This window comes from Penicillium psychrosexuale, assembly GCF_028828465.1.
Source record: "Penicillium psychrosexuale strain IBT 29551 chromosome Unknown utg000001l, whole genome shotgun sequence".
NCBI lineage: Eukaryota > Fungi > Ascomycota > Eurotiomycetes > Eurotiales > Aspergillaceae > Penicillium > Penicillium psychrosexuale.
In genome coordinates this window covers 1,140,854-1,168,513 of record NW_026643186.1, presented here as the reverse complement: position 1 = coordinate 1,168,513, position 27,660 = coordinate 1,140,854, and the positions used below count along the sequence as shown (strand labels likewise).

The window sequence follows — 27,660 nt, the reverse complement described above, 5'->3', positions numbered from 1 at the left end:
GCAAGTTCGTTCTATGTCGTAAGGATCAGCCCATAGAATTAGGGTAGCCGAGAACGATGCTACGGAATTTTTCGATTATACTTTCATGTTGCCAACCCGGTATGGTTTTCAATAAGATAACAGAATTGGCGTACACGACTATGATTCGAACATCTAGACAAAGTGCAAGGTCTGTTTCGATCTAGGTGAAAAGACATTGCAGAATTTCATAAGCCCAGATATATTGCCATGGTTGGAGGGTATGCGCACAATGGTATGCCTATCGAATTCAGTCTTCGATTGTGTCGTCGACATCATGTAGGAAGCGTGGGCGAAGTTTTCTTGCGTTGGGGGGCACGCCAAGATCGTTCGACTCCCTAAGAGACGGAGATGATTGGGATGAGGGCGTAGTTGCAGTGGTCTTTGAACCTCCCGAAGCAGAGGCAAATCTCAACCTACGATTAATCGAATCGAGGTATGTTAGATCATCTCTCTTGTGACATGCCAGGTCGATCGAAGAAAGAGTTAAATCAATTCAGAATATCTAAGATGAAGATGGAAAGAAGAAGCAAGTGTAGTATATGGAGCCTAAGTATCCTTTATATGGTAAATTCATACAAAAGATACCTAATTTCTAGATTTGGTGTTTAGTGGCGCAACAACACCAGGCATGCACCAGGTATGGGGTGTTTAGCATTTGATAAGGTCAGTTGTAATATTTTATACATTGACAAGTCCCTTCAGAAGATATATGAATAAATACACCATTGTATGCTACTAACTATGCAAGAAAATGAACGAATTGAAGAATCTGTTGGTGTCAAACTTTAAACCGTTATCGTCACATGACCTGGCACGATAAGCCACAACGGGTTTAGGGCGGGGGAAACTCATTTCTCTTACAAAAAAAGAAAAGCGGCGATAGAGTCATCGCCGGCCTCTTCTAGCGATCTTCTCAAGTCCACTTGAGAGAGGCACTCGAGCCACTCAATCTACTTCGGTATCAGGAGAATCAATTCATATCTCCTGTGTCATACTTGATTGACTCATTGGGAGAATCCCCAATTTGCTTCACGATGACTTCTACCGATACTTATCTCGCCATCCCGGGCTCTGTCGCCTTTTCTCGCTCCCGGGGGCATGCTATTGCTGATAGCATCGGTGTCCAGGATGTCCGAGCCCAGTGGATTCACTATGTGCATACTACCCAGCCTTTGGACGAGCCTCAGCGTGCCGTACTCGAACAATTGCTTCAGTACGGCGATATCACAGACATCCCTCCTACTTTCGAATCCACCGACGGTCAGTCCGATACCTTCTATGTTTTCCCACGCACCGGTACCGTCTCGCCATGGAGCTCCCAGGCAACGGGCATTTCGCACGTCTGTGGCCTGCAGAAGTACGTCAAGCGGATCGAACGGGGTATGAAGATTTCGTGTCTTCGTACCAGTGCGGAGGAATACAAGCCGAAGTACATGGATACGCTTCATGACCGGATGACTCAGATCATTGGCAAGGATGAGCCCGACCTGAGCCTTATGTTCTCCGAGCACGCTCCCCAACCTCTCAAGACCATCTCCCTCCAGGGCGGTACCAAGTCCCCCAAGGATATCCTCCAAGAGGCAAATACGGAGCTCGGCTTGGCCCTCGATGATTCGGAAATCGAATATCTGGCCGAGGCCTATGGTCCAAATGGTGCAATTGCCCGTGACCCTACTGATGTCGAGCTCTTCATGTTCGCTCAGGTCAACTCGGAACATTGCCGACACAAGCAGTTCAATGCTTCCTGGGTGATTGATGGCAAGCCCATGCCAAACAGTCTGTTTGCCATGATCCGGAACACACACAAGAAGCACCCCGAACACACCGTCAGTGCCTACAGTGACAATGCTGCCGTCCTAGAAGGCCCCGAGGCCGCGTTCTGGGCCCCCGATCCAACGACCGGACAGTGGATGCATACCAAGGAAGTTGTACACTTCCTTGCCAAGGTTGAAACCCACAACCACCCCACTGCCGTTTCACCCTACCCTGGTGCGGCTACGGGATCTGGCGGAGAGATCCGTGATGAGGGTGCCGTCGGTCGTGGCTCACGCCCTAAGGCCGGTCTTTCCGGATACTGTGTGTCGGACCTTTTGATTCCCGGCTTCAGGCAGCCATGGGAGCTCGATGTCGGAAAACCAAACCACATTGCCAGCAGTCTGGATATCATGTTGGAGGCACCCATTGGCAGCGCTGCTTTCAACAACGAGTTCGGCCGTCCTTGCATTGGTGGATACTTCCGCACTCTGCTCACCGAGATTGATGTGGGCAATGGTGAAAAGGAAGTGCGAGGATACCACAAGCCCATCATGATCGCTGGTGGTGTTGGAAGTGTTCGCCCACAGCACGCTATTAAGCACCCAGATGTTGTCAAGCCGGGTTCTTTCCTTGTTGTTCTTGGTGGTCCGGCCATGCTTATTGGTCTGGGAGGAGGTGCTGCCTCCAGTATCGCTTCTGGTGAGGGATCTGCTGAGCTTGACTTCGCCAGTGTTCAGAGAGGCAATGCCGAAGTTCAACGGAGAGCTCAAGAGGTTATCAACGCCTGTGTGGCCATGGGAGAAAACAACCCCATCAAGTTCATCCACGATGTTGGTGCCGGTGGCTTGTCCAACGCCCTTCCTGAGCTGATCCATGACTCGGGCTTGGGAGCCACGTTCGAGCTTCGTGAAATTGATAACACCGACCGTAGCATGAGCCCCATGCAAATTTGGTGCTGTGAAGCCCAAGAGCGTTACGTCATGGCCATTGGCGAGGAGAGCATGAACAAGTTCACTGCTATCGCTCACCGTGAGCGTTGTGGCTACTCCGTTGTCGGTCGTGGCGGCGGTTCGTCCGAAGAAGAAAAGAGACTCATTCTTCTTGACCGAGATTCCAAGGAGTACCCGACCCCCATTGACCTTCCTCTCTCTGTGCTTTTCGGAAAGACTCCTCGCATGACCCGTACTGTCGATTCGCGGAAGCTGAAGCTGCCTGCCGTGGACTCTAGCCTCAGCAAGTATCTTCCCTCTCTCACCTCGAGGACGGAGATTGTCGATGAGGCTATCAAGAGAGTGTTGTCTCTGCCTGCAGTCGGCTCCAAGTCCTTCTTGATCACCATCGGCGACCGCACTGTCGGCGGCCTAACAGCCCGTGACCAGATGGTTGGCAAGTGGCAGACACCCGTATCGGATGTCTCGGTTACTGCCACTTCCTTGGCCCAGGGTATGAAGACCGGTGAAGCCTTCGCTATGGGTGAAAAGCCTACGTTGGCTCTTATCTCCGCGGCTTCGTCTGCTCGTATGGCTGTTGCTGAGTCGCTCATGAATCTGGCTGCTTCCGATCTTGTAGTTCGTCTCAGCCAAGTGAAGCTTTCTGCTAACTGGATGTCTGCCGGTAACCACCCTGGTGAGGGCGCTGCTATCTATGAAGCCGTGGAGGCTGTCGGTCTGGATCTGTGCCCTAAGCTTGGTATCAGCATTCCCGTCGGCAAGGACTCTATGTCCATGAAGATGAAGTGGAAGGATGAGACCTCGAACGAGGCCAAGGAGGTCACTGCCCCCATGTCCTGTGTCATCTCTGCCTTTGCGCCGGTTGGCGATTTCACCAAGACCTGGACCCCGGCTCTTCGCAGCTTCGAAGAAGTTGGGGAGACTGTCCTTATGTTTGTGGACCTTTCATTCGGTCGTAAGGCGCTTGGCGGATCGGCTCTTGCTCAGGTCTTCAACGAAGTCGGTTCCGAGTGCCCTGACATTCGCGACGTTGATCTCTTCCGGGACTTCTTCGATGCTACACAGCAACTTCAAGAAGTCGGAGTTGTTTTGGCTTACCACGATCGCTCCGATGGTGGTCTTCTGACTACTCTTGCTGAAATGATGTTCGCCGGTCGCTGCGGTGTTGAGATCATGCTGGATAACATCTGTGCCTCTCACAATACCAAGGATCTCATTGAATGCCTCTTCAACGAGGAGCTTGGAGCCGTCTTCCAGGTCCGCAAGGAGCACGAGATCCTGTTCCGCTCATGCTTCGCCACTTGCGGTCCTCCTCCGGGTCTGATCCACAAGATTGGACGTATCTCTCAACAGCCCAAGCAGAACCTTGCGATCTACTACAAGGCTCTTCTGGTTTACCGCAACACCCGTTCTAGCCTCCAGCAGACCTGGGCCAATACCTCCTACCACATGCAGAAGATCCGCGACAACGCGGACTGTGCGGAGCAGGAGTATGCCAACATCCTTGACGACGCCAACCCCGGTCTTTCTTGGAACCCTACCTTCGACCCCAAGGACAAGGCCTTGCCTATGATGGCTAGCCTTTCTCAATACTCCCCCTTCGCCAACAAGCCCCGTGTTGCCATCCTTCGTGAGCAGGGTGTTAACAGTCAAGCTGAGATGGCATTTGCCTTCAATGCCGCTGGCTTCTCCGCCGTCGATGTCCACATGACCGACATTCTCTCGGGTCGTGTGTCTCTCTCCACCTTCGCCGGTCTCGCTGCCTGCGGTGGTTTCTCCTACGGTGACGTCTTGGGTGCCGGCCAGGGCTGGGCCAAGTCCGTTTTGCTGCACGAGAACACCCGCAAGGAGTTCCAGGAGTTCTTCGAGCGCCCGGATACTTTCGCCCTGGGTGTCTGCAACGGCTGCCAGTTCCTGTCTCGTATCAAGGATTTGATTCCTGGCGCGGGTTACTGGCCCAGCTTCGAGCGCAACACCAGCGAGCAGTACGAAGGCCGTGTCTGCATGGTCCGCATCTCCGACCCCGACCCATCCTGCCCCAGCGTCTTTTTCCACGGCATGGACGGCACTTCGCTCCCTATTGCCGTCGCTCACGGCGAGGGACGTGCCTCATTCGTCAATTCCCAGGGCATCTCGGCTGCCGACTTCGTTCGCGAGGGTCTTGCCCCCGTCCGATTCGTCGACAATTCCACACTCAAGCCCACCATGACGTACCCCTTCAACCCCAACGGCAGTCCTGAGGGTATTGCCGGTGTGCGCAGCGCCGACGGTCGTGTCCTTGCCATCATGCCCCACCCTGAGCGTACCATCATGAATGGTATTGCCAGTTGGTTGCCTCCGAACGCCGAGTCCTGGGGCGAGATTGGTCCTTGGGGACGTGTCTTCTACAGCGCCAGACGCTGGGTGGGTTAGATTTCTTATTTTTATATTTACGGAGCTTTTCTTATCCCTTTTTTTTCTTCTCGTTCTGAGTTCTTGTCCATATTCTCTTTTTGATACTGGAGTTGAACATGTCAAAATAGCCTCTCAAATAAATATAAATTGTTCAATAATATATCTGAATACCAATCCAATAAAACACAACGATAATATCTGTACGGAGTATATATAGAGAACCTGGACCTAAAGGGCCACGGGGAATTCCGCATCGAACGTAAAGACGCCGAGCCTCTAGTGACGACGCTGATAAAGCTGATATTGTATGTATAGTTACCTATCTCGAAAGCCTAGATATACCATCGACTAACAAGCCTTATGGTTCCTATCTAGGCGACCAACAAGGCCTCAGCTGAATAGCCGGAGGTTACATTCAAGTGCCCGCCTCTATCTAGCTGTGAGGAAAGAAGCCTAGGACTTCATTTTGAGACAGATATTCATGCATGTCGTTGAAAAAGTCATTATTGCATCTTCCACTAGTACTTATGTCAAATTTTTAGGTCATATAACGCCAACTCCCCGCTGGAACCAAAACAAGGGTATTTGTATCAAAGCCTACGCCAATTTCGCCGCCATTCGAGCCTGTCGGCAAGAATATCCCAACTTTGCAGCCCATCTGCACGAGCTAAACTTTTCAAGCCATCCGTGACAAAGGTCGTTAGATGGTTGAACTGGTGATTGACCGTTTTCAGCTGCTGGCTATAGGTCGAGTCACGAAATGAGACTGTGAGTGTGTGTTCGTGATCGTAGGCCTCGTTATCATCATCATCTTCATCATCATCAGACTCGAATTCTTCTTCGGGTTTTTTCTTTGTGCGCAGCGCCTTCGGATTCTCCAGATATTGGTCTTCATCGCCGAGCAAGTGCGCGGCTTGTAGATCTGCGAAATGAACACACAGATCTAAGAAATGGATGATTGCATCGTGGATATGTGATAAATCTTCAGAAAGAAGACACTGGGCTTCCAAAGAGGACATGTAGGATTGGTGGGCAGCTATCATGGCATCGACATCTTGTGCGCCAGATAGATCTTTGTGTAGAGATTGGGTTGTGGTGGTTATTACGAGATAGGTCAGATGGCCGTAGATGAGATCGAGGACCCAGAGCATGTTATGATGCAGAGCGTGTACCAATGTGTCCTTTTCGTCAGGTGCGATGATACGGGCGTCGCGAATACGCTGTTTCACAATGGCATATTTAGCGCGCCTGATCTGCATCAGGAAGGTCGAGATTCGTTGGTATGCCTGTATTGCGTCCTCGGTGATTATGTTCGCAATAGGCCACGGGAGGCCATAATCAATTGAGATTGCTTCCAGAATTCCCACGGTCCGATGATCATTTTGAGAAACTCGCAATGAAGTACTAGCAGGCCGCAAAAGGAGTCTTGATACGTCAATGACGGATATTGAACTGAAAGCTGTCCTTGATATCTCAGTGAGCAGGAATCTGTCGTCCCAGGAACGACCCCGATCGATCAACTCAAAGATTTTTGCGTCAACAATGCTGATGGCGCTCATGTCTTTGGCAAGGTAGACATGTTGAAGAGCATCAAGGGAGGTCCATAGTCCGCATTGTTGGTCGAGTTCAGTTCGTAATAAGCTAGCACTGAGTGAATGGTCCACATCCACGAGTTTTTCAAAAGCAGACTCTACTAATGCGGGGAAAGAAAGTAACAATGAAGAATCCTGGCAATAGAAGTCCTCAAATTTCATGGCTTCAATGTCTGGTGGCGCATTTAGATGGCGGAGAAATACCATGCTCTTTCCTGCAGTGAAGACTTTCTGCACACCGGCCTCGAGAAACTGGGGGATCCTCTGCTGCCTGTGGCCCGTATCAAGCACAAACCAGTCATGCCAAAGAGTCCGTGGATCCCCATTCTCACGATTTGTTCGCACGAAGAAAGTGCTGTCCGAAGCATCGACCTGACCTGTTTCCATCCAGAGTCGGATCGAGCTTGAATATGTTTTGAAACACATAAAGAATAGCTCCGCCAGGCGCTGAGACGAACTTTCGTCGCCAAGGGCTTCCAGCATGCATACTAAGTTGTATAACGAATCAAGGCAGCACATTGGTTGATCATTCGAGTTTCTTTCTAAATTGGCGATCATGTCTGCGAGCAATGCTAGCTCATGAGAGTGTTGACGAACGTCAACAAGAAGCTGGATGAGACTGACAGTTGAACCGGGTGAAAGGTATTTGCACTGAACTTGAGATAAGACTCTATCAAATTCAAGAAGACGCTCTTCTAAGCTCCGGCAAAACGTTTGCATATATGGAATTGTCTGTGGAAGCTTGGTGAAATACCGTACATCGTTGAGCTTGGCGCCTATCTCAATGAAACACTGCAAAAGCGATGACAGGGCTTCGCTGGATGAATGTGCGAGTGTGTATCTTCGATCCACTCCAAAATCATCGTCCAAGCGCACGTAAATAGACGTGGGAAGGCCCTGAAGCATGAAGATTGTCTCCCTAGCAAGCTGGGATTCTGTGATAAGTCGTGAGGTGGTTGCTTCTGCTTGGGGCAACGAATGGTGATTCTCGGCTCTCCAAAATTGGGCCTTTTCTATAGAGGCAACAAGATCGCCATCCTCTTCCGAAACAAAAACGTCATCTGGAATGATATACCCTTCATCCACCGTTGTGGCGGATTGAGGTCTGTCCTTAGGAAGAGATACATCACTGGCAACGGATGAAAAGTCGTCATCTGATGAGTCGCCAGCAAAGTCTACTTGTTCCCAAATTTCTTCGTCGCTGAATGCCGTCCCAGCTGCATCAAGGTTCGACCAAGAAAGAGTCTCTTTTGCTTCTGGTGCCTTGGCCCGTTCCTTCGGACGTTTGACCGTTGACAAAAGAGCGGGGCGATCTGAGAGTTGCAATAAGAGACTCAGAATCTCTGGAAGCCAGGGCATCCGGTCGCTCTCCAGCTCCGCAAGGCGGGCGTGAAGAGCTTCAGCAAGTTCATCTCTATTCAAGATTTGAAACTTTTCCTGTAGTCCCTCGAGTTGCTTGGCGACTGCAAACTGGTCGGTGCGCGTATGAGAACCAGTTCGGAGCGCTCCTTGTACACGGCGCTTCAGACTCTGGACACGCGCAGACCCCTACTTAGATATGAGTACACCGGGTGCGACGATATGAGATTGATGGAAATTCAATATATTACCTTGTGGTTTGGTGATATCTTAGCGACAGAAGTGATTAAGGAGTCGATAAGCGTACTCAGATCAGCCGCTAGAGCCATTTTAAGACATTGGCTCGGATCCAAGATCCAAGACAAATCACATCGAGATGTCTCTAGACGGCATAGAGTGAAGAAGCATTGAAGTGAAGAGAGACCCGGCTGTTTTACGTGGATGGCACTAGTCCCGATGAGGTAAGATGGCCACTCTTATGCGCGCCTCTCTCTCTCTCCGGCCATCTCCCCCCTTTAAGCACATACAATCATCATGGCTATCGCGCGTCCGATTCGCATGCTGGGTGCAGCATGCATTCTTCTTTGTCTATTTCTTGTCTTCCAATTACACCAGAGCTCCTCTGAAGAAGGGTCCAAGTTGCCTCATGGCATGAAAAAGGATCCTCTTGTAGATCGTACGTGACCCCAGTTTCTTGCCACACCTCCCACAACCATCGCACTCTAAGTGCCATACTAACTGATTTTATAGCGACCGGCGAACCGGTAGGAAACTTATGGCGAGCGGATGAACACGATTACTCCCCCAACAGCGAACAATCGGCCCGCACCAACGCTGCGCTCATTACCCTCGTCCGCAATGAGGAACTTGGTCAGCTGCTCTCGACAATGACCGACCTGGAGCGAACATGGAACAGCAAGTTCAACTATCCCTACATCTTCTTCAACGATGTACCCTTCACCGATGAGTTCAAGCAGAAGACTCAGGCTATGACCAAGGCCAAGTGCCAATATGGTACGCATTCTAGTCCGGATAGAACGAGAGGAACCAAACCTAACTTGATATGCAGAACTTGTGCCCAAGGAACACTGGGACGTACCAGAATGGATCAATATGGACCTCTTCCGCGAGTCGGCAAAGCTTTTGGAGGAACAAGACATCCAGTACAGCTCCAAGGTCTCCTACCACCAGATGTGTCGCTGGAACAGCGGCATGTTCTACAAACACCCTGCCCTCGAAAACTACCGCTACTACTGGCGCATCGAACCCAATGTCAAGTTCTTCTGCGATGTCGACTACGATGTGTTCCGTTACATGGAGGATGGCAACAAGACCTACGGCTTCACCATCAACCTGTACGACGCACCGCAGAGTATCCCGACCCTTTGGCCCGAAACCCAGCGATTCCTCGCCGCCAACCCGTCGTACCTCAGCGACAACAACATGTGGGAGTGGATTACGGATGACGTGGCTCGTCCCGAGCACACCAAGGCCGCGAATGGATACTCCACCTGCCACTTCTGGTCGAACTTCGAGATCGGTGATCTCGACTTCTTCCGCGGCGAAAAGTACGAGGCGTACTTCCAGCACCTGGATCGCGCCGGTGGATTCTTCTACGAGCGCTGGGGTGATGCTCCCGTGCACTCCCTCGGCATTGGTCTTTTCGCCGATGCCGCCAACGTCCACTGGTAAGTCACATACTTTTTATCTCATTTAAGAACCCTCACTCACATGTATCTCCACTAGGTTCCGCGATATCGGGTACAACCACATCCCGTATCTCAACTGCCCCAACTCTCCCAAATGCTCCGGTTGCAAAGCTGGCCAGTTCTTCCAAGGCGCAGACTTCCTTTCCAAGGAGGATTGCCGACCTACTTACTTCAAGTATGTTGGAACGCACTAATTATCATGGCGTCCCGTTTGAGCTGTTCTCTCGTCTCTTGTCATTATGGAGAGTGCCTCACGACTCGATTCTTGCATCACCTTGCATACCCCTATGACTTTATTCCTGAATATCAGTGGCTTGGTACCCGGCGTTTGAGCGGACACATACCTGTGTGTATTGATGATTTTGTGTTCCCATTTTTCCCTCCCTGTTTTTGATTTAATTCCCTTGTCACGAAATACGTTCTTGGCTACGTTGCTGTCTTCTGGAGAGCTACGGGGGCCTTGTCTACATTGTACTTATATCGCTTGGGCATGGTCATTGGTGGAGGCTCTGTTTATTTCGGTCTGGTGCCTCTTGGCCTGCTTGTTGCAGTTGTCATTTTGTGTGATATATTGGCTACTTAGGAACAAAACCCGAGTCCCAACCCAACCTGGCTATTCTACTATTTTACTGAAGCAATAGACCTTGGATAAAGTATAAAAAAGTTGATAATTAAGGAATGAGGATTGAGGATCGAGGACTGAGGACTGACTTGAGCGATTGATAATACAACAATGCAGGATGACTGAACAAGGTGGAATCAAGATAGATTAAGCACCAACCAAATAAGGCACACAAGACCTTTTTCCATACAACAGCAGCACTAACAACACGAGAGATCTCTAAAGTATGTATACAGTTTTCTCTTCTACCCGACCTAATCCTCAGCCAGTCAATGGCTGAACAACGTGCGAGGGGGTACTGTTTGTTTAAGAGAAAATTGACGTAAAAGTAGAATTGATGAGGGGAATTTACGCCTCCTCGGGGTAGAGCTCCTCCCGGAGAGCGACGCCCAGCTCGACGCGCAGACCCTCGAGAGACTCGAGGTATTGCTTGTACTGGTCGGGGTTCTCGACCTTGGCCTTGACGCCTGATCACGAAGGAATGTTAGCTTGGGTTCCACGACGAACGAGACTAGTGCTCCAAGATAGGATGTTGCGGAAGCGTACCCTCGAAGACGCGAACAGCGGTAGGGAAGTCGTTAACACGGCGGGCGGCCTTGAGGGCGGCGGTGAGGACCGCGACGGAGGGAACAAGATCGTAGGCGAAGCAGTTGTTCAGGTTGCGCTGTTTGCAAAGACATGCATTAGCCATTTGTCGATGGTGCGGATATAGGAGCCGCATGTTGAGTGACGGGTGTGGCTGATGCCATGTATCGCACGCCGATCAATATGCCTCGGGTGAAGTCGAGATAAGTCATACCTGGAGCTCGAAAACGTCCTGCACACCATCAAATTCCTTCTCGAATCTGCCATTGGGATACACGGTCAGCATGAGACGGCCCTATCATGTCGAGACGATTGCCGATGGTCGTTCCGGGAAGCGCCTAACATGGAAATGCAGGGCGCTGGTGTCCCCCTCCTCCGGCCTCAATGGCTTGCGATTGGGGGCGTACCTGGCAGTGAACTCTTCGTATGTCTCATCCTCGTGGCCGGAGCGGAGCATGGAGGTAGTACCGAAGTTGTGGGCGCGAGCGGCGGCCAGAGTCACCGGAGACTGCATCCGGGACCGGGTCAATTGGGGAGCTCTGAAGGAGCCGGTAGAGCGAGCGGCGCGGGTCGCCACGCGGAAGATGGATAGGGACGACATTTTCAGAAGGGAACCACGGTGGACCGGACAGGAACAATAGTGAGGGGAGAGAAGTGGATGGGGGCGGGAAGGGGAGGTGTTGAAATGCCTCTAGGATTTTGCGGGTGGTGTGGTGTTGGCGCCTGAGGCAGCTGCACGGGTGCTGAGTCATCATCCGATTGGCCCCGTTCCAGTGTTCTGATCTCTAAGGGTGGCCGTTGATTGGCTGGAGAGTTGTCGGTTTCTACATGCGTGTCATTGGTCGGTGTTAGGCCATGACAAGTCGAGTTCGTATAAGGTTGTTGGATTTCTTGTTCATATTGTAAAGATATATAACATACCATGATGGTAATTGATATTCAAGATATATTGTGACCCGATTGTTGTGCAGACCAGTAGATAATGATTCGAGCAATTAACCCCAATATTTATCGATTGTAAATCTCACAAACTCAAGGAGGTGGGCAAGAAGATAATTCGACTACATACATGAGTAATAGTAATATGAGTGGTGGCTTCCGAGTAGAGAATAGTAAAGACTTCGGGTTATTATAGCCGGCAACATCTGAATCGAAGACCTTAATAGCACGTGAAGATAGAGGATTGACAAGTAAACAACGTAGATATTAATCTAGACTTCTTTAGTCGGATATGCTCTATATTCTGTACTGTGAAGGCGACACAAGGTAGAATAAACGACCTCTATTACTCCGTACCCCTGTCCAAGCTACTGCCAATTGAAAGCTTCTAATGGTAATCAATTGTAACCCAACGACAAATGACTGGATTTTCAATGCAACGCTTCGGATATGGACGTGGTTAAAACGGAGACTGGAATCATAATGCAGCATTAGCTATACAGAGTAAAGTGGTCAATTGGGGCTTTTATACAACTCATTTCTTTGTATAATATATAATGCGCTAGTTGTTGGCATTTACACTAGCATGTGATTGTTTCACACCAAGGACAACATTGCATTCGGCAACACAGTACTCTGTACACTATATTGTGATCTGGGGTATCATGAATCGCAATTAGATCTAATTCTAATAGATTGAATCTACTAAATATTAGATATGTTCGGACAATATATCCCCAGTCGATCCCACCGGGACCTGATCTTCCCCTTTTTTATGGCACGCTAAACCCTTTTGGGCCCTCAACGGACGCGCCGGACGCAAAAAGTCACTGTTCTCTTATTTCTCCAGCTTTCTCCCTCTCTCCTCTTCCCCTTTCCCACTTTCGTTTCTTTAGCTTTCTTTCATTTCCTTTCCTTAATTTGGCCTTTCTTTGTTTTGGCGGTCCATTGCAGTCCCATTACTGCCCCGTCAAGAAAAGAACAGGTTGCCTTCCCGGGCTATCTCTATCTTCAATTCTACATCCATTTGGTTTGAGAGAACAACCCAATACCCTCACAATGGCATCCGAAATCCTTAAATATGTCGATGTCCCGACTCTCGATCGACCCTTTGGTGTGCACCTGTGGCCCCTCTTCGACCAGGCCTACGAGAAGGTCATGGGGTATCCCGCCAGCGAGTTCAACTTCACCGAGGGTGTGACCCCTCTGTCCACCTTGAAGGAGACTACAATGATGCTTGTCACCTACTACGTTCTCATCTTCGGTGGCCGCGAGGTGATGAAGAAGTTGCCTGCGTTCAAGCTTAACACCTTGTTCATGATCCACAACCTCCTTTTGACCACCGTTAGCGCTATCTTGCTGGCCTTGTTCATCGAGCAGCTTCTCCCCACTCTCTGGAGACACGGAGTCTTCTACACTATCTGTGATCAGCAGGGTGGTTGGACTCGCCCTCTGATCATTCTGTACTACGTAAGTTGCGAAGCGCTTGAACCGGGAGAAGATAAACTCACAACTTCGATTAGCTCAACTACATCAACAAATACGTCGAGTTCATTGATACCATCTTCCTTGTCCTCAAGAAGAAGCCATTGACCTTCCTCCACACCTACCACCACGGTGCCACCGCCCTCCTCTGCTACACTCAGCTTATCGGTGTGACTGCCGTGCAGTGGGTGCCTATCACCATCAACCTGCTTGTCCATGTCGTGATGTACTGGTACTACTTCCAGAGTGCCCGTGGTGTTCGCATTTGGTGGAAGAAGTATATCACTATGCTGCAGATCCTCCAGTTCGTCATTGACGTCGGTAAGTCGTTGCAGGCCCGGAACCTGCAAATAATAGAATACTGACACTTTCAGGCTTCATCTACTTCGCCTCGTACACCTACTTCACCTCTGCCTACTTCCCGTGGCTTCCCAACATGGGCAAGTGTGCCGGTGAGGAATTCGCTGCCTTGGCTGGTATCGGAATCATCAGCTCCTACTTGGTCCTGTTCATCTCCTTCTACATTGCCACCTACAACAAGACCGCCAAGACCGGACGTCCCCGCCGCAACACTGGCCAAAAATCGTTGATCGACATGAGGAACTTTGAAATTCCTTCCCCGGCCGGTACCAAGAGCGCCAAGTCCACTGGCCGCTCCAACGGCCCTGTGACACGCTCTCGTAAGGCCTAAATAATCAACCGAAGGACGTTCGTGTTTGAATGTTTTCGTGTGATTGCAAGAATCGCGCTCAAGAGTTTGATTTTTGAATCATCTTAAGATGAGCCATTGGATCCAAAGTTCATCCAATGCTTGTGGCCAAACAAAGCAGAAGTGCAGAATGGCTGCTCTAGGGTGATGCATCCCTATATTTGTTTTAATGAATGACCACCTCATGATGCCAGGTTCCATCACACCCGGGCATGGGGTATGTGCCTCGGAGTTGTCGGAATGCGTGCGCCAAAACTTTTGTCGGAAACCCTACAAGGGGAATGCTGTTGGATTACCCTACCCAGCGGTCTCGCCATGGTTGTATTTTATAATGTCGCTTTTTCTTCTTCTGTTCATGTTTGTCGTTACCACTCCCCGTTTGGTGACAGGCCATTGGATTATACCTTTCGCCGTTATTGTTATTAAGTATTGATTGATAGACGTTAGCTCAAAATATCAAGATAAATGTAATCATGTTTGCTGAAATAGGCGATAGATTGGGTATATACCTTGGTCAGATACCGAATCGCTGGTTCGCATCTCCATCTAGATCCGGTCTGTATCTCAAGAGACAATAAAGCCGAACCGCAAGGTTATCCAGCTCCATTTTGCCTCGAATATTGAAAGCCAAACAAATACCCAGCCTGTTGATATGGCAACAGAAAGGTTATATACAGACTCCTCTAGCACAATGTGCGGTATCACACTGAAGACTGCACGGAAGAAACAAAAAAAGCAGGAACAGGAACCGCCAGGTGGAGCTTAGATGCGCAGATCATGGCCTGTGCGACGAGGCACAAACAGCGCCACGAAAGTGATGTATCGCATATGCCCCAGGTAACAGGGCGATCATTGACAATGCGTCGAATGGAGAAACGGGAAAAGCCGCAGCCTCGAGAGAAAACCAAAGACTCGGACTCGAAAGGCGAAGAGAAGAGTAATGCAGGCTATATCCAGCCTCCGGGGTTGAAAGAGCGGTGCCAGCCATCACGTCGCCCAGCAAGCCCAGCCATTGATATAATGGGGGCGCAGGTTCAATAGACCAGCGCAAGAGACAAAGTCAAAGGCGGGAAACTGTGGATTTATTTGCTGATTGCCTATTCTCGTCGAAAAGTTACGAGCGCCTTGCTTGGATGTCATGCGCGTGGTTTATTCGGAGACTGGATGGACATGCGGGGCTGGATTTTGCCGTCGGAGCATTTATGCCAATTCGAAATAGAACAGGGAAAAAAAGAGCTTGGATATGCAATGGTGGCCGTATTGACGTTAGTGAAGGTCGGCCCATGAAGTTCCGCTGCCCTGGTCAGATTTGAAACGCTTTGAATGTGAAGACGGAGCTATGGCCGAATCCTTTTAGCGTCAAGACCCACTGGGTACAGGGTTGGTTGGTCTGCAATTAAGTTGAAGCAAATGTCAAGAGTTTGACGTGCAGAGGCTTGGGTTAAAGTGTATGCATAAAATAGGGAATATTGAGTCCTTGCCGGTGCATTGGTGTATTTTTATCGTACAACATAGATGGTGATATGGTGATATGACGATGTATGATATCTATGATAGACGAGAGTTAACTAGCTGTAAGGAGAATATAGAGGACCATGGCTGTTCAGCGTCACCATTCCAATCCTTCAGTGTTGGGTATAGCCCCTGAGTTCTTGAATATACCAACGCCAACCTCAAGCCAACCCCCCTCAAGGTCAGTTACCCCTGGCATCTTAGCAAGGATAATTTTCCGTTCACTGAAGTCCCTAAGTGCGTTTGAGTTATACACATGGCCCCACTGATTGCCTGTTCCCCCACTATCGGCCATTCCACAACTGTTCAGGTCGAGTAGTTCTAGGGAATGCTTCGAGGGACATATGTTTCATTCGGCCCTTATTCTCCTCTTTGCCACTGTGTCGTACTTCCTTGATACGAGTTCTCGTCTTGCATAATCTCTCAAGCCCTAAAACCCTGATACGCAGAAATGCCCAATCATTGAACAAACGGGGGATTAGGTGCATGTGCCCTAACCAATAGCTCATAGTGATCTATCAGATGTCTTTTTTAATTTATTTCCCTCAAAGTTTCAATTCAGCCTTCCGGCCACGATATCCAGTGTAACGCGTTCTTCCCCCTGCTGAAACGAGCGCCATCCCGCCCTTATTTTCCCCCATGCAAGGGTGAGACACCAATCACAATCCCTCCTCAACCCTCTTCAAGGTTCACTACGCGCTGAACTAGCAAAGCCAGCAAAACCAGCAAATTCAGGGTTATTGAACCTTTCCACTTTCTGCACGTGGATGTCGTACAGGGTCATGGCATGGATTGATGACCCTGGATGCCTTTCCCTGCTACTTACTCCGTACGCCGTACGCCGTATATTGGCTTGATATATGCATCCCCTGCCCATAGCTCCTTGGTCCCACTCCGGTCCACTTCCTTAAAGAGCCCTTTTGTCGCCCTGGTGGATTTTTGGATCTCCTTTGCAGCTGTGCACCTGTGGGATACTTGACAACTATTACGTTCCGTTCCTTGGGCCTCCTTTTCATCCTGGTATTCTCTAGTTGAGGGTCTTTTTAGTCTTACATTTCCCTTGACTTCGGAACGGTCTGTACTTTGGAACAGATACTCTTTCTTCCTCTGCTCTATGACCGATTACAACTATATCACTGCTGGGAACATGTTCGGACCTACTCCCTCACTGAGTCTACACCGCTTGAGCAGGCATAGCATCCAGGATCGATACGAGTCAGATGAGGAGGCTGTCTCGGAATCCGACACAGGCACCCAGGATCTATTGTCCTCGCCTGTGGGCTCACGAGTCGGAATCTTCGATTCAGATCTCAGTGCCGACGAGAATTCTCACAATGACCCTGATTCTGATCGGGATGAACGTATTCTCGCTCCGCCAGCAGTGAAACGGCCCCGGCCCGTCTCTTCTGCTACCATCAAGAGAAACAGCAATGCCACCTTCGACGAAGATACGTATGTGTTTGATCTGGAAGACCAGATGTTTCTCGAACTGCCACCCTCAGATTCTCCGCCACAACTGGCATCCAGCACTTTTTTACAGCCATCGATATACGTCTGGCCCAAACCACCCCAGCCATCTAACTCAAGGTCTCGCTCTGTTTCACCCTCGTCGGTCTTTTCCGTAGAGGAAGCAGACATCCGAGTTGCAAAGGAGGTGACTATAATGGAGCCCCGGACTCGTCCTACAGTGGTCTTGATCAAAGCCCTAGGCCCACGGTCCAAGACCTCAAAATCTCGTCCTCATTCCCGCTCCAGGGAAAGCAGCCGCAGCCGCTCTATGCTTGCCAGGACCGACAGCCGCCGACTTACACTGTCACGCTCGTCAGACCCAGCCAAGTCACCACGAGCATCCGAGAAAAGAGCCACCACGAAGCAGGCGCCCAAGTCAGCAGAAGATCCCCACCTCTCACCCAGCGCAACCATAGACCGCATCTCTGAAATCCCCCACCTCTACTTCCCAGCACCACCACGCACCCTCCCAGCCCAAGACTACCGAACCCGACCACGAACTCAAGGCTCCGACAAAGCAATGCCTCCACCATCACTAAACCTGCACGTCCACCGACCCCCCTCAATGCGCAGTACAAGCAGCAACAGCGTCTCCACTTACACCTCCCGGCCAACAACACCCTTCTCCGCCGACGGCAAACCCAACAACTACAACTACATTGACGCACCCTCACCCTCCCCCCTCACTAGGGCCTGCAGCCCGGCCTCAATCCCACCAACGCCCTCATCGCCATACATCTCCAAGCGCAGCGGGTCCTCGACATACAGCGTGTCGAATATGCTCACAAGCCGCTCGCCTCTGATGATGCGTCGCATGACGAGGAAACACTCCGCCTCCAGCGTTTACTCGCTGAGCAGTCTGCGCTCCGAGGTCGGCGTTAACGGTCCCTCTTCCTCGCAGATCTCTGTCGCGACACAACCCACCCCGCCTCCCACTGCTGACAGCCATGTCGTGCGCAAATCCAGTCAGCGTCGCCATGCGCGGCATAATAGTGTTCTGCCGAGTGGGAGGGGTTTTATGGGGTTGAAGCTGGGGAAGAAGTCGCATAAGGCTTAGAGATTGGGGGTTTTGGCTTTTTGATTTTTTGATTTTTGCTTTCTGGTACTTAACATATATTGATCTGGTAATGTCTTTATGGGGAATCTGGCGTATGGCTTGGGTTTCTGGGGTTTGTTCCGGTGTTGTTTGATATTGGGCCTTTTTTTAGCTGGTTTCTTTCGGTGGTCGCTTGTTCGTTTTTTTTTTTTTCATGTCTTTCCCCTCTCATCTCTGTTTCTGATCGGCTAAGCTAATGTATGACGGCCCTTGACTTGGGAAAGGGCAGAATCAAGTATTATTCTGGGATGGCTAATGTCTTCAATTTTTGGCGCATGGTATGCGATTTTAGGATAACTATTGGGTAGTTTAGTTACATAGCTATCGAGACTTCTATCAGATGCAGTCTGATATTGGAGTCTATCTATACACCCTGAACACAATGATCGTGTTCTACAATAGGTATCTTATATCCTCGGAACCGTCATATCCTCAGCTCATATACTCTAGGATGTGGAGAAAGATGGTCTTTAATCTCTTTGCAAGCATACACATAGAGACAGACTTCTGGTCTCCCATCATTTCCGTAAAATGCAAGCGATACCATGCGTTGGAGGGAAATTACATGTCTTGCCAGCGTACAGGAAGCTTAGCAAGGGGTACTGTACCGTTTTTTTTGGCAGTATAGACCCGAGAATCGGGTTAACGAGCTGGATGCAGATGAATTCGATAAGTGCGAATATTGCCAACTTCACCTCGAGTTGGAGATGTGCTACAACATATACCTACTCTGCACAATATAAATCGAGGAGAGTGATAATGCGAGGATTTCGTGTTGCTGTGACCCACTCCCCAATCGATCCGAGACCGGAGGTTTTTATGTCCGCTACGTTGTACAATTGTCCGCTGGGGATTCGGCCGAGAGTCCCCTAAGGCATTTCGCCGTAAACAAGGAGCAATTCAAACATAGCATGTAGTTATAACAGGACTGTGGATTTTAGTGGGAGCCTACTTCTGCGCCTCTAGGGCGACTTTGATGGCTGTTAAAAATGAATTAGCACTATTTCAGGGATAGTAAGAGGCACAAAACCTCCTCCCACGATGAACAGTCTACCAATGCCGACCAGCTAAGAGTAGAGTATCGAAGGTCTGTGCACGCGAGCTTCGGGGAATGCGATCCATTGCAAAGGAGGTCACGCCACGAGCCGTAAGTGCCTCGACGAGGGACTTGTTCTGGAGGGGATAGATAAAAGAAATAACGGTCGAGACTTTGCGTAAAGATGTCCCTATTAATATGTCGACTCTTCTTCTCTGGCTCTGGGTCCGAGTCTGAGTTCGACCTCCATCTCTAATCTCTCCTTGCCATATGGTTCGTTTCGTAGCGTCGCTATTTGGTCTGTCCCAGGGGGAAAGTCCGACTCGAATATCGGCTCCCCGGCCCCTCGCATATTAGCGAGCACGCTTTGCCGGAAGTGCCATCTTAGGAGCTCGTCCGCGACATGGTTTTGGTCGTTTGGATCCCGGCAGATCGGTTCAAGGACTCTTCCATCAATTTTAAAGGTGTCTGGTAGAAATGCGATAATCTTGTATCCGCCCTATCTCCTGTTAGTATCTCTGTATAGGGACTTGCTTAGGATACGATACGTACATCGGGGTTGATAGAAAACGCATACTGATCAAAACAATTGTGTAGATTCGAAGTCATCAGTAAACCGTTTTGAACAGGGTTGAGCTTCGAAACATCTGTCGTATGGTCCATATTCGTTATCCAACGCCCGAAGTTATACTCAACCCATAGACCCTCCTTCTCTAGGGGGAATATATGGGCAGCTTCGAAGCCAGTCCACCAATCCGACTGCGCAAGAAGGTTGATCGTGCCGGAAATAACGCATCTCCCGTCTCTCCGGCCGACCTCAGTGCGGAATGACTCTTCTTGACCTGAATGATTAAAGCTGCTGACGTGACGCTTCGTCCGTTACTGTAAGAGTTCCTAGTCAAACTATGAGCAAAAATAACCGTATGCTATACGTGAAGTCTTGCCATCACAAGAAATGTCATAGTCGCCAGGGACAACGCAATTATTCGATGGTGCGATAATTCGACCGGATGCTCGATCCTTTATCGTGAGATTCTCCGCCGCAACGAGCAACACGTTCTCGAGAATCCAGATCAGATTAGCGTCCGTTACGGAAACCAGCTTGAAAGAAACTTCCTAGGAGCTGTCCGTTAGACGCGTGGTAGAAATAGACATTGCGAAAATGACTCCTGACTAATGACATGGTGGGTGTTTAACAGATGCAGATCTCCTAAGGGATTGACATAGTGATGAAGGAATCGATGAGGGCGAACTTGATGTATGAGGTAGGTATGCGATAAGGCAACGATATCAACACGTGACATTATGCCCAAAATATAAGACGTTGATTCTTCTTGGAGGTTACGAAAGGAAAGATGTTGGTGTAGTACTGTTGTGTATAGAGCCACGTGCTTGATCACGTGCTAGCATAAACCAGTGATCTTGATGCCTGAATGCCTGAATTTCCGGATTTGTAACTATGGGATCAAAAGCTTCATTTTATGCAGGGACCACGTACATTGTTAAAATAGATGTTTCTCGAGGAGTTTTTTGGGTAATTTTTTGGTAGTCTTTTGAAAATATAACAATTTTAAATAGCTATAAATAGCTAGAGCATTATATAGTCTAAGCCCGAAAGCTCTCTACTGCAATCTCTAAGGCATTATGTGCCCGGTGATAGGAACTGGTGGCCAGTTACAATTCGCACTCCACATCATTGACCACCACTCGTTTCACCATGGTCAGTAGAGCCAACTTCATCCACGGTCGCCTGGACAGCGCCCTTACTATCAATAAAGTGAGTGATGCGGTCTCGAGGAAGCCAAGCACTCTCGGGCATCATGACGTAGGAGATCAATGCGAAGATGGTGACTCCAGCCATGATAATGGGGGCGTCTATCAAGCAAGTTAGTTAGCGCGATAAAAATTTATAAGAAAGAACATCTTACAATTCAGGTTCTCCCCAGTGACTGGGAACACGTAGGGCGAGAATAGGACAGCGACAACCCAGCCGTTCCAGAAGACACCAATGAACTGGAACGGCTTACTCCAGCGGCCGAGACTCCACTGTGGCTTCGGGAACCGCGACGGAGTGCAGAATAGTCGACCCAAGCAGATTAGACCGTAGGCGGCAGCGCTGGGGACACCGGCTGCCGAAACAAGGGAAGTGAAAGCCGTGGCGGATGGAAGAATGGTGCAACTGACTAGGGCGGCAACAACCCAGACAACAATAACTGCGTTCCGTGGCTGACCGTCCTTTACACGAGAGACCCAACCGGAGAATGGGAGTACACCATCACGGGCGACCGCGAAGACAAGGCGAGAGGCTGCGATGATGGCAATTGCGGTGTTCTGAAAATAAAAGTCAGTTATGAGATATTAGATATTCGTACGCAAAATGATAGCTCACCAGCCACAAAGCGAAAATGCAAATGATGTTCATGAAGATATGGCCGCCCTTGCCTAGAACAACAGCGTAAAGAGGCACAAAGGGTTGGGGCCCACCGAAGCCCATAAGTGTGTCGGCGTCGGGCTATAGAAAAACCAGGTCAGAATTTCGAATTTCGGCATTCGCAGAGACTACGGGAGACGAACCGCGCAGAACAAAAAGAGAATAATGGTAGCCAAACCACCGAACCCACTGGCAACGGTACTCCAGAAAATACCACGCGCAGCAGTGATCGACGCATTCTTGGTTTCTTCCGCAACGTGACCCGAGGCATCAAATCCAATCAGAATGCCAGCGGTAGCAAGATAAGAAAGACACCAGTTCCAGCCAGCCGGGGCTCCGGTACCGTTGTACGTGGTCATGAAGGCCTCGTGTGTGGTACGGAATCCCCAGGTTTGAGCGGTGCCAATGGGCAGCCAGACAATGTTCAGGATAAAGTCGAGCATCACGACTGCGGAGGACAACCAAAAGACATATCTGAAATAGCGAGCTAAAATGCTGTCAGAGGTAGTGAATCAAAGTTACGCGTTTGTACATACGAGGCAAAAAGTTCAACAGGGCGGCCAGAGCAAGCAAGATCTCAGTGCAGATCCACTGAACTGCGCGGAACTTGACGCTGCTTGCGTCTGATGGGAAATCGAGGTTGAATACGGTTATTTCCTAAACGCAATGTATCAGTCTGAATCCCAGGAAACCAAGAAAAAAAAAGCATACCGCAAGCATGTAATTCGCCGCAGCCTGGGTGTTGCCTATAATCAAATTAGCACCATGTAATCCTTGTCTTAAGGTAGATACGCAACATACTTGCACAGAAAGTCGTCCAAGCCGTTGTACTCCACCAGGCGACGATAAAGCCAAGCAGTCGGCCAAATCGAGGCCCACCAGCTTCGGCGGCCCACAAGTAGATTGATCCAGCGGATGGAGAAGCCGAACAGACCTCAGCGATGACAGCAGCAGTAATGAACGTGAATACCATGGTTACTAGGTAACTAGTCCAATAGGCCAGGTTTCCACCGGCGGCAATACCAGTGCTGAAAGTAACGCGAACACCGCCAACAAAGTAAAGAGCAGCTGGATAGAGTCAGTATAAATGCGCCCATAAAGTAGTGACAGCGAAAAAGGTACCGAATGTGGTTGAAAAATTCTCGAACAAAGTGTATGTCCGATGAAGAACCTGTTTAATGAGTCAGTTGCTGATCATGAAATATCTTAATCTACACGACTCGACGTACCGGCTTATAGCCCATAGTTTCCTAGAAGATTTCATGTTAGTTTGATGTTTACAAAACAAGGCCTGGATACACCTACCAGCAAAGCGGTATCATCCTGTTTCTTGAGCTCAGCCCGGTCACCTTCACCTTCATGGGTGAGGAGGTCGGCGGAACCGGCGACAGGGTCGTGGGAAGCCATATCTGAACAACAGATATATAGGGAAAAGGAAGAACCCAGGTGTCTGTATTTTCTGGATTGAGAAGAGATCAGAAATTTTGAGGATAGACTTTCCAAGGTTCGTGTTCGTCCTGCGGTCAAAACGTTCGCAAATGCTCCACCGGGAATATTAGGAGACGCCACAGCCTTAAGTGGATTTGATTTGATGACTACAGATGACCTAGTTGGGTAACTGGTTAAGTTATGAGTACAGTAATTTATCAAGTGTATTCTATATTATTATATGCCTGTCTTGATCTTCCTTGAAGATTATTAAATTGCCGCGCATCGCGTAAGATTAAAATTTTTTGGATTAAGTTTCAAAGAGGGTCCAATATAACCTTGGAAGCTCGGAGCTTTCTGATCCGTCGAGCTTGACTTGTTTATTAGGTAGTATATACTCTGGGTCTTGGGGGTTTAATAGAGAAGATAGAATTGTAAAAGCTATCAGTAATTATAATAATCTCCGTACACAGCCGCTTCCGTTACACGGACTAGAAGGCCGTTTTTGGTAATTGTTAGCCTCGTGGCAGATGTTTCACCCCTGAGCTAAGACTACTAGCTTGCCTTGTGAAATGGCGATATATTGTGTATGTTGTACATATTTGTCAAATACTGTCGTTATACCAGTTTATGGTGCCACACAGCTCGTGGTCATACCATTCGCACCGGGGTGAAAATGAATGGCAGGTTAGCTCCCATCTAAGAAGATATGTATTATCGCTTTTGATAATAATTCAGGGGTTTTTTGCTCGACTAAGATTCGTAAATCCAATGCCCCTCATAGCAAATCTGATAGACCGATGGCATCATATCATCAGCGGAACAAACAATACAGCCTTATATCGACGCATAAGAACGGTCCGCTAATATCCACTGATCTCTTAGCAGATTGTGAATATCCGCAGTGCAATGGACCCTAGGATCCTCAACAGATTCCATTCATATTGCCACAACTTAACAATCTGGGAAAGAGGCGGCAAGGAGACATTCAAATTATGGACGACCGGTACGGGAACTGGACGTTACTCCTTCTAAGCAAAGGTCCTCTCGTCCTGCTGGCTTTGGCATTGTTTGGAGACAAGTCTTTTATCATCGGCATCGTCAATGGTCGCTCTCTCGATTCTCATTGCGGTCTATCTTCTTGTTCTTATCTTCCATACTATTTGGGTGCCATGGCTGTTCCTTCTAAGGCTGGACTGGATCCCTCATGCTAGCTATGGTGATGGCGACACACTAATATTTCTGTCGACAAGGAGCTGGTCGAGAAGGAGGAATTAATCAACATATTTACAGGGTCTGTGGGCGACACAGAGGCTGATGCCTTGTCGGGAGACTTGCTGTTGGAGCTGATGCTCCGTTAAGATGGGAGATTTTACGCGCTATGCTTTTAAAACAAAAGAGTACCGAGATGAGGAGAGAAGGAAGCAAACTATACAAACCACCGACCTCCATTGCTACGCGAACGCACAATGAAAAAAGCAAACAAAGAAAGAAGTAAACAAAGAAACAATCTCAATATGGCATGTGATAGCATGTGGCAATGCAATTCATGACAGAAAGTGAGGTATTGGAAGGGTAGGAGTAATAACAACAATAAGAGACAACAACAAGAGACAGCGACAAGACACAACAAAGTAGACACTGAAATGAAAAGAGAGGAACCTTCTACCCTCAGATTATTGTTTCATCATTGGGAACAGAGAGTTATCCCTGTAGGAAGGAGATGAGAACAGAGCCCCTTTTGTTAAGCTCCTAACGGACAATGGAGAACTCAGAGAAGTACAGTCTGTATCCGCAGAGGTCAGAGGGAGAGTGCTTCTGCCGTAACATGCTTCGTGCCATTAGACCAGGACCGAAGCCCCAACCTAGTTTCAGCCTTCAACGAGCCGCAGCAAAGTTCCAATCAGAATCCTCAGGATTTCCCTTCACTAGACAGCAGCAGACGTATGTTGAATACAAATCTGGAGCTGGCAAAAGTTCAAAAAATAAAAGGGTACTCAACAGGAACACGATGTGCAATGTGGGCCCGGAGCGTTAGAGAAGAAAGAAAGAAGAAGAGGGAGAGGGGGAGGGGGCAGGTATTTATACCCTCCCAGTGGCTTAAGGTAAATGGGAAACTGGGGTTGGTGACGGTTTTTGACCAAAAGGGAAGGCACCTGATCGGGGACGAGATAGCACGTATGAAGAGTCATGGACCACTATCTGCTCCTCTATCACCCTCGCATTACGAACTGCAACCTATATGTACCCTAGAGCTCGTACAGCGGATGATCAAGGATTTTTCACTTAATTCATGCCATGCGCCACGGTGGTGCTAGAGGCTATGATCATGAGGATTATATTATCATTTTCCTGGTCTATACATACATGCTGCTTCATATATATGCTATGATGCAGGGGAGCTACCAGACTAAGTCTGTAGCTATAAAAGAGTCAAGCTGAACTCATGGGGTATCAAAGGAAAAGAAAGGCAATATATGTATGAAGACATGTCGTGAAGTCGTAGAGAGATGTCGACTCTAGCCAGCTTCACATCAGGGAAGAAGGATATTCGTCTGAACTTCCTCCAACGTCTGGATCCAACCGCCAGGAAAGGAGCGTCTCTTGAGCCAGACTCCTTCTAGGGTCTCGAGTGCTTTGTCGACGTTCTAGATTATGAGATATTAGCATTCGGACCCGCCTCTTGATGAAGTTAATTTGTGACATACCCTGAAACCAAACCGCTTCAACTCCTGCATGGTTTGGCGAACAAATTTCTGTTCGGGCTCACTCCGAGTCTCCTGCCCGGCAATGAAAAGCGGCCATAGAAAAGCCAAGTGGCCCACATCTTTCGGCAACTTCTGAGCTAGTAGAAGAATCCGACTAACAAGCATGTCCATATACGTCCACTCAGTGATCCAACCGACACGCCCAGCTCCAGCGATCTGAAGTAGATGAACGAATGTCGCCTTCTCGTATGCTTCAATGCAACCCGCATACTCAAGAACGTCAGGATACGGATACAGAGAAAGGCTCTCATCATCCAGCTCGGCGGGCAGCTGTAGACAGGGCGGGGTCGTAACACGCCATACAACCAGCTGGTTGAAGATGTCTTTATACTTCGCATCTGACTGGTCGGTTGTCATCCACGTTTTCTTGTCCGATGCAAATGTACTGATAGCTGCTTGCACCTCCATTAAGCTGGACCATGCCTGCCGCAGCTCGACCAGACGTGGGTTGTCCGGGATCGTTGACAATAGACTTGGCGTCCCGAGATTGTATTCCCACCCTCCACCCATGGTATTCCAGTAATTACCCTCGACCACAGTCCCGCCGGGAGTCGCGCATGAACCTGCCACATCGAGATATGAGAGTAGGGAGACGAGGAATGGGCGGAGCGGGTGGTTCGTCTCGGCGACGCGTTGTACTTCACGTGCCGAGTCGCCGGGTTGCGGATAGAAGAGGAGGTTGTAGATTTCGCGAGCTCCTTTGAGATGTACTGCCCAGTTGTTGTGTTGGGAATCCATCATCTGCAGGAATATTAGTCAATTGTTCATGGCTGGTAGATATAGAGGGGAAACGAACCTCGAATAGGGAAAGTAATAGGCACGTCGCGAAATCCGTTAATCCAAGCTGCTGGCTGGGGTCTGAGTATCGTGCACGAAAACCCTTCACTACCACGCCGTATTTGCCCATTGCCTGCTGGAAATGTCTATTCCGCTGCGATCCCACCGATGTGTTTGCGAGATGTAATGCGCCCAATGCCTGCATCGCATTGGCCATTGTTGGAGACGACCGGGCGAAATCCGGGAAATGTGTGCGGTAGGGATTGGCATTGTGAGGGGTGTTGTAGATGATCAGGAATGTTGATACCTGATCCGCAAAATAAGTGAGATAACGCTCTTCGGTGCGCTGGATCGATTTCGCGATACTGATCGAGGTAACAGGATGCTGGAAGCGGAACTTCGTTGGGTGTGGCAGCGTTGTGGGGGCGACCATAGCCTTGCAGACCGCATTGCCAACATCTTCCCTCTCCTCTAAGGGGGAGACTGCAGGAGCGTCGCTTGACTCTGGGCTGGAGGTCGAATTGTTGTTCTGTGTCTTCGGTGCCCTGGATGACTCTGGCGGTGAATCCGTCGGTGAATCCGTCGGTGTCTGAGAGGGCCCGTAGACCTTGAACGTCATCCGCCCTTGAGCGCCATCGCACTCGTGTCCAAGACGGACACAGTTATTACAGGCCGGAGATGCCTCGTCGCAACGAACATGGCGGCGGCGACAGGTGGAACAGCCTGTGAATCCTCGGTGATGCCATCGGCGGACTCGTTTTGGGGGTTCGGTCGGTGGTGTATGTGACGTGTCCGACAACGGTGCACCCTCCCTGCGTGTCTCCATCGGGCGCGAAACTCGAAAGTAGGATATTGTTCAGACATGGACACTTAGAATGAAGGCTAATTGACATGAATCATGATGGATGTTATAAGGAGAATCCAACCTTGGAAGTATCTGGGTTTGGAGGGGCGCTGAACGGCAAAACGCATCAGCTCTTGGC

General features: G+C 49.4%; 10 protein-coding genes across 10 annotated transcripts; 5 read left to right on the top strand and 5 right to left on the bottom strand.

Moving 5' to 3' along the window:
- Positions 1-1,055: 1,055 nt before the first annotated feature.
- On the top strand, positions 1,056-5,138 carry N7518_000442 (phosphoribosylformylglycinamidine synthase; the record flags this gene model as incomplete). The annotated part of the gene is made up of 1 exon (XM_057181370.1): positions 1,056-5,138. One exon carries the CDS (start codon positions 1,056-1,058, stop codon positions 5,136-5,138), a length of 4,083 nt encoding a protein of 1,360 aa, XP_057046720.1.
- A 572-nt stretch (positions 5,139-5,710) lies between these two features.
- On the bottom strand, positions 5,711-8,400 carry N7518_000441 (uncharacterized protein; the record flags this gene model as incomplete). Its single annotated transcript, XM_057181369.1, has 2 exons — positions 5,711-8,260; positions 8,323-8,400. 2 exons carry the CDS (start codon positions 8,398-8,400, stop codon positions 5,711-5,713), a joined length of 2,628 nt encoding a protein of 875 aa, XP_057046719.1.
- Positions 8,401-8,605: 205 nt separating this feature from the next.
- N7518_000440 (glycosyltransferase family 15 protein) lies at positions 8,606-10,147 on the top strand (the record flags this gene model as incomplete). The annotated part of the gene is made up of 4 exons (XM_057181368.1): positions 8,606-8,747; positions 8,822-9,085; positions 9,141-9,759; positions 9,818-10,147. The coding sequence occupies 4 exons, from the start codon at positions 8,606-8,608 to the stop codon at positions 9,972-9,974; spliced, it is 1,182 nt and encodes a 393-aa protein (XP_057046718.1). The 3' UTR covers positions 9,975-10,147.
- A 603-nt stretch (positions 10,148-10,750) lies between these two features.
- Positions 10,751-11,588, bottom strand: N7518_000439 (cytochrome c oxidase subunit VI; the record flags this gene model as incomplete). Its single annotated transcript, XM_057181367.1, has 4 exons — positions 10,751-10,869; positions 10,949-11,066; positions 11,202-11,247; positions 11,395-11,588. 4 exons carry the CDS (start codon positions 11,586-11,588, stop codon positions 10,751-10,753), a joined length of 477 nt encoding a protein of 158 aa, XP_057046717.1.
- Positions 11,589-12,985: 1,397 nt separating this feature from the next.
- N7518_000438 (elongation of very long chain fatty acids protein) lies at positions 12,986-14,102 on the top strand (the record flags this gene model as incomplete). The annotated part of the gene is made up of 3 exons (XM_057181366.1): positions 12,986-13,396; positions 13,450-13,732; positions 13,786-14,102. The coding sequence occupies 3 exons, from the start codon at positions 12,986-12,988 to the stop codon at positions 14,100-14,102; spliced, it is 1,011 nt and encodes a 336-aa protein (XP_057046716.1).
- Positions 14,103-14,978: 876 nt separating this feature from the next.
- On the top strand, positions 14,979-15,161 carry N7518_000437 (uncharacterized protein; the record flags this gene model as incomplete). The annotated part of the gene is made up of 1 exon (XM_057181365.1): positions 14,979-15,161. One exon carries the CDS (start codon positions 14,979-14,981, stop codon positions 15,159-15,161), a length of 183 nt encoding a protein of 60 aa, XP_057046715.1.
- A 1,585-nt stretch (positions 15,162-16,746) lies between these two features.
- Positions 16,747-18,198, top strand: N7518_000436 (uncharacterized protein; the record flags this gene model as incomplete). The annotated part of the gene is made up of 1 exon (XM_057181364.1): positions 16,747-18,198. One exon carries the CDS (start codon positions 16,747-16,749, stop codon positions 18,196-18,198), a length of 1,452 nt encoding a protein of 483 aa, XP_057046714.1.
- A 1,268-nt stretch (positions 18,199-19,466) lies between these two features.
- N7518_000435 (HNH endonuclease signature motif containing protein) lies at positions 19,467-20,456 on the bottom strand (the record flags this gene model as incomplete). The annotated part of the gene is made up of 4 exons (XM_057181363.1): positions 19,467-19,772; positions 19,826-20,115; positions 20,206-20,389; positions 20,448-20,456. The coding sequence occupies 4 exons, from the start codon at positions 20,454-20,456 to the stop codon at positions 19,467-19,469; spliced, it is 789 nt and encodes a 262-aa protein (XP_057046713.1).
- A 510-nt stretch (positions 20,457-20,966) lies between these two features.
- N7518_000434 (putative amino acid permease) lies at positions 20,967-23,111 on the bottom strand (the record flags this gene model as incomplete). Its single annotated transcript, XM_057181362.1, has 10 exons — positions 20,967-21,148; positions 21,202-21,604; positions 21,663-21,785; positions 21,848-22,191; positions 22,241-22,361; positions 22,416-22,450; positions 22,506-22,772; positions 22,827-22,875; positions 22,934-22,954; positions 23,010-23,111. The coding sequence occupies 10 exons, from the start codon at positions 23,109-23,111 to the stop codon at positions 20,967-20,969; spliced, it is 1,647 nt and encodes a 548-aa protein (XP_057046712.1).
- A 2,555-nt stretch (positions 23,112-25,666) lies between these two features.
- On the bottom strand, positions 25,667-27,503 carry N7518_000433 (Zn(II)2Cys6 transcription factor; the record flags this gene model as incomplete). Its single annotated transcript, XM_057181361.1, has 3 exons — positions 25,667-25,780; positions 25,841-26,641; positions 26,697-27,503. 3 exons carry the CDS (start codon positions 27,501-27,503, stop codon positions 25,667-25,669), a joined length of 1,722 nt encoding a protein of 573 aa, XP_057046711.1.
- Between the last annotated feature and the right edge of the window lie 157 nt (positions 27,504-27,660).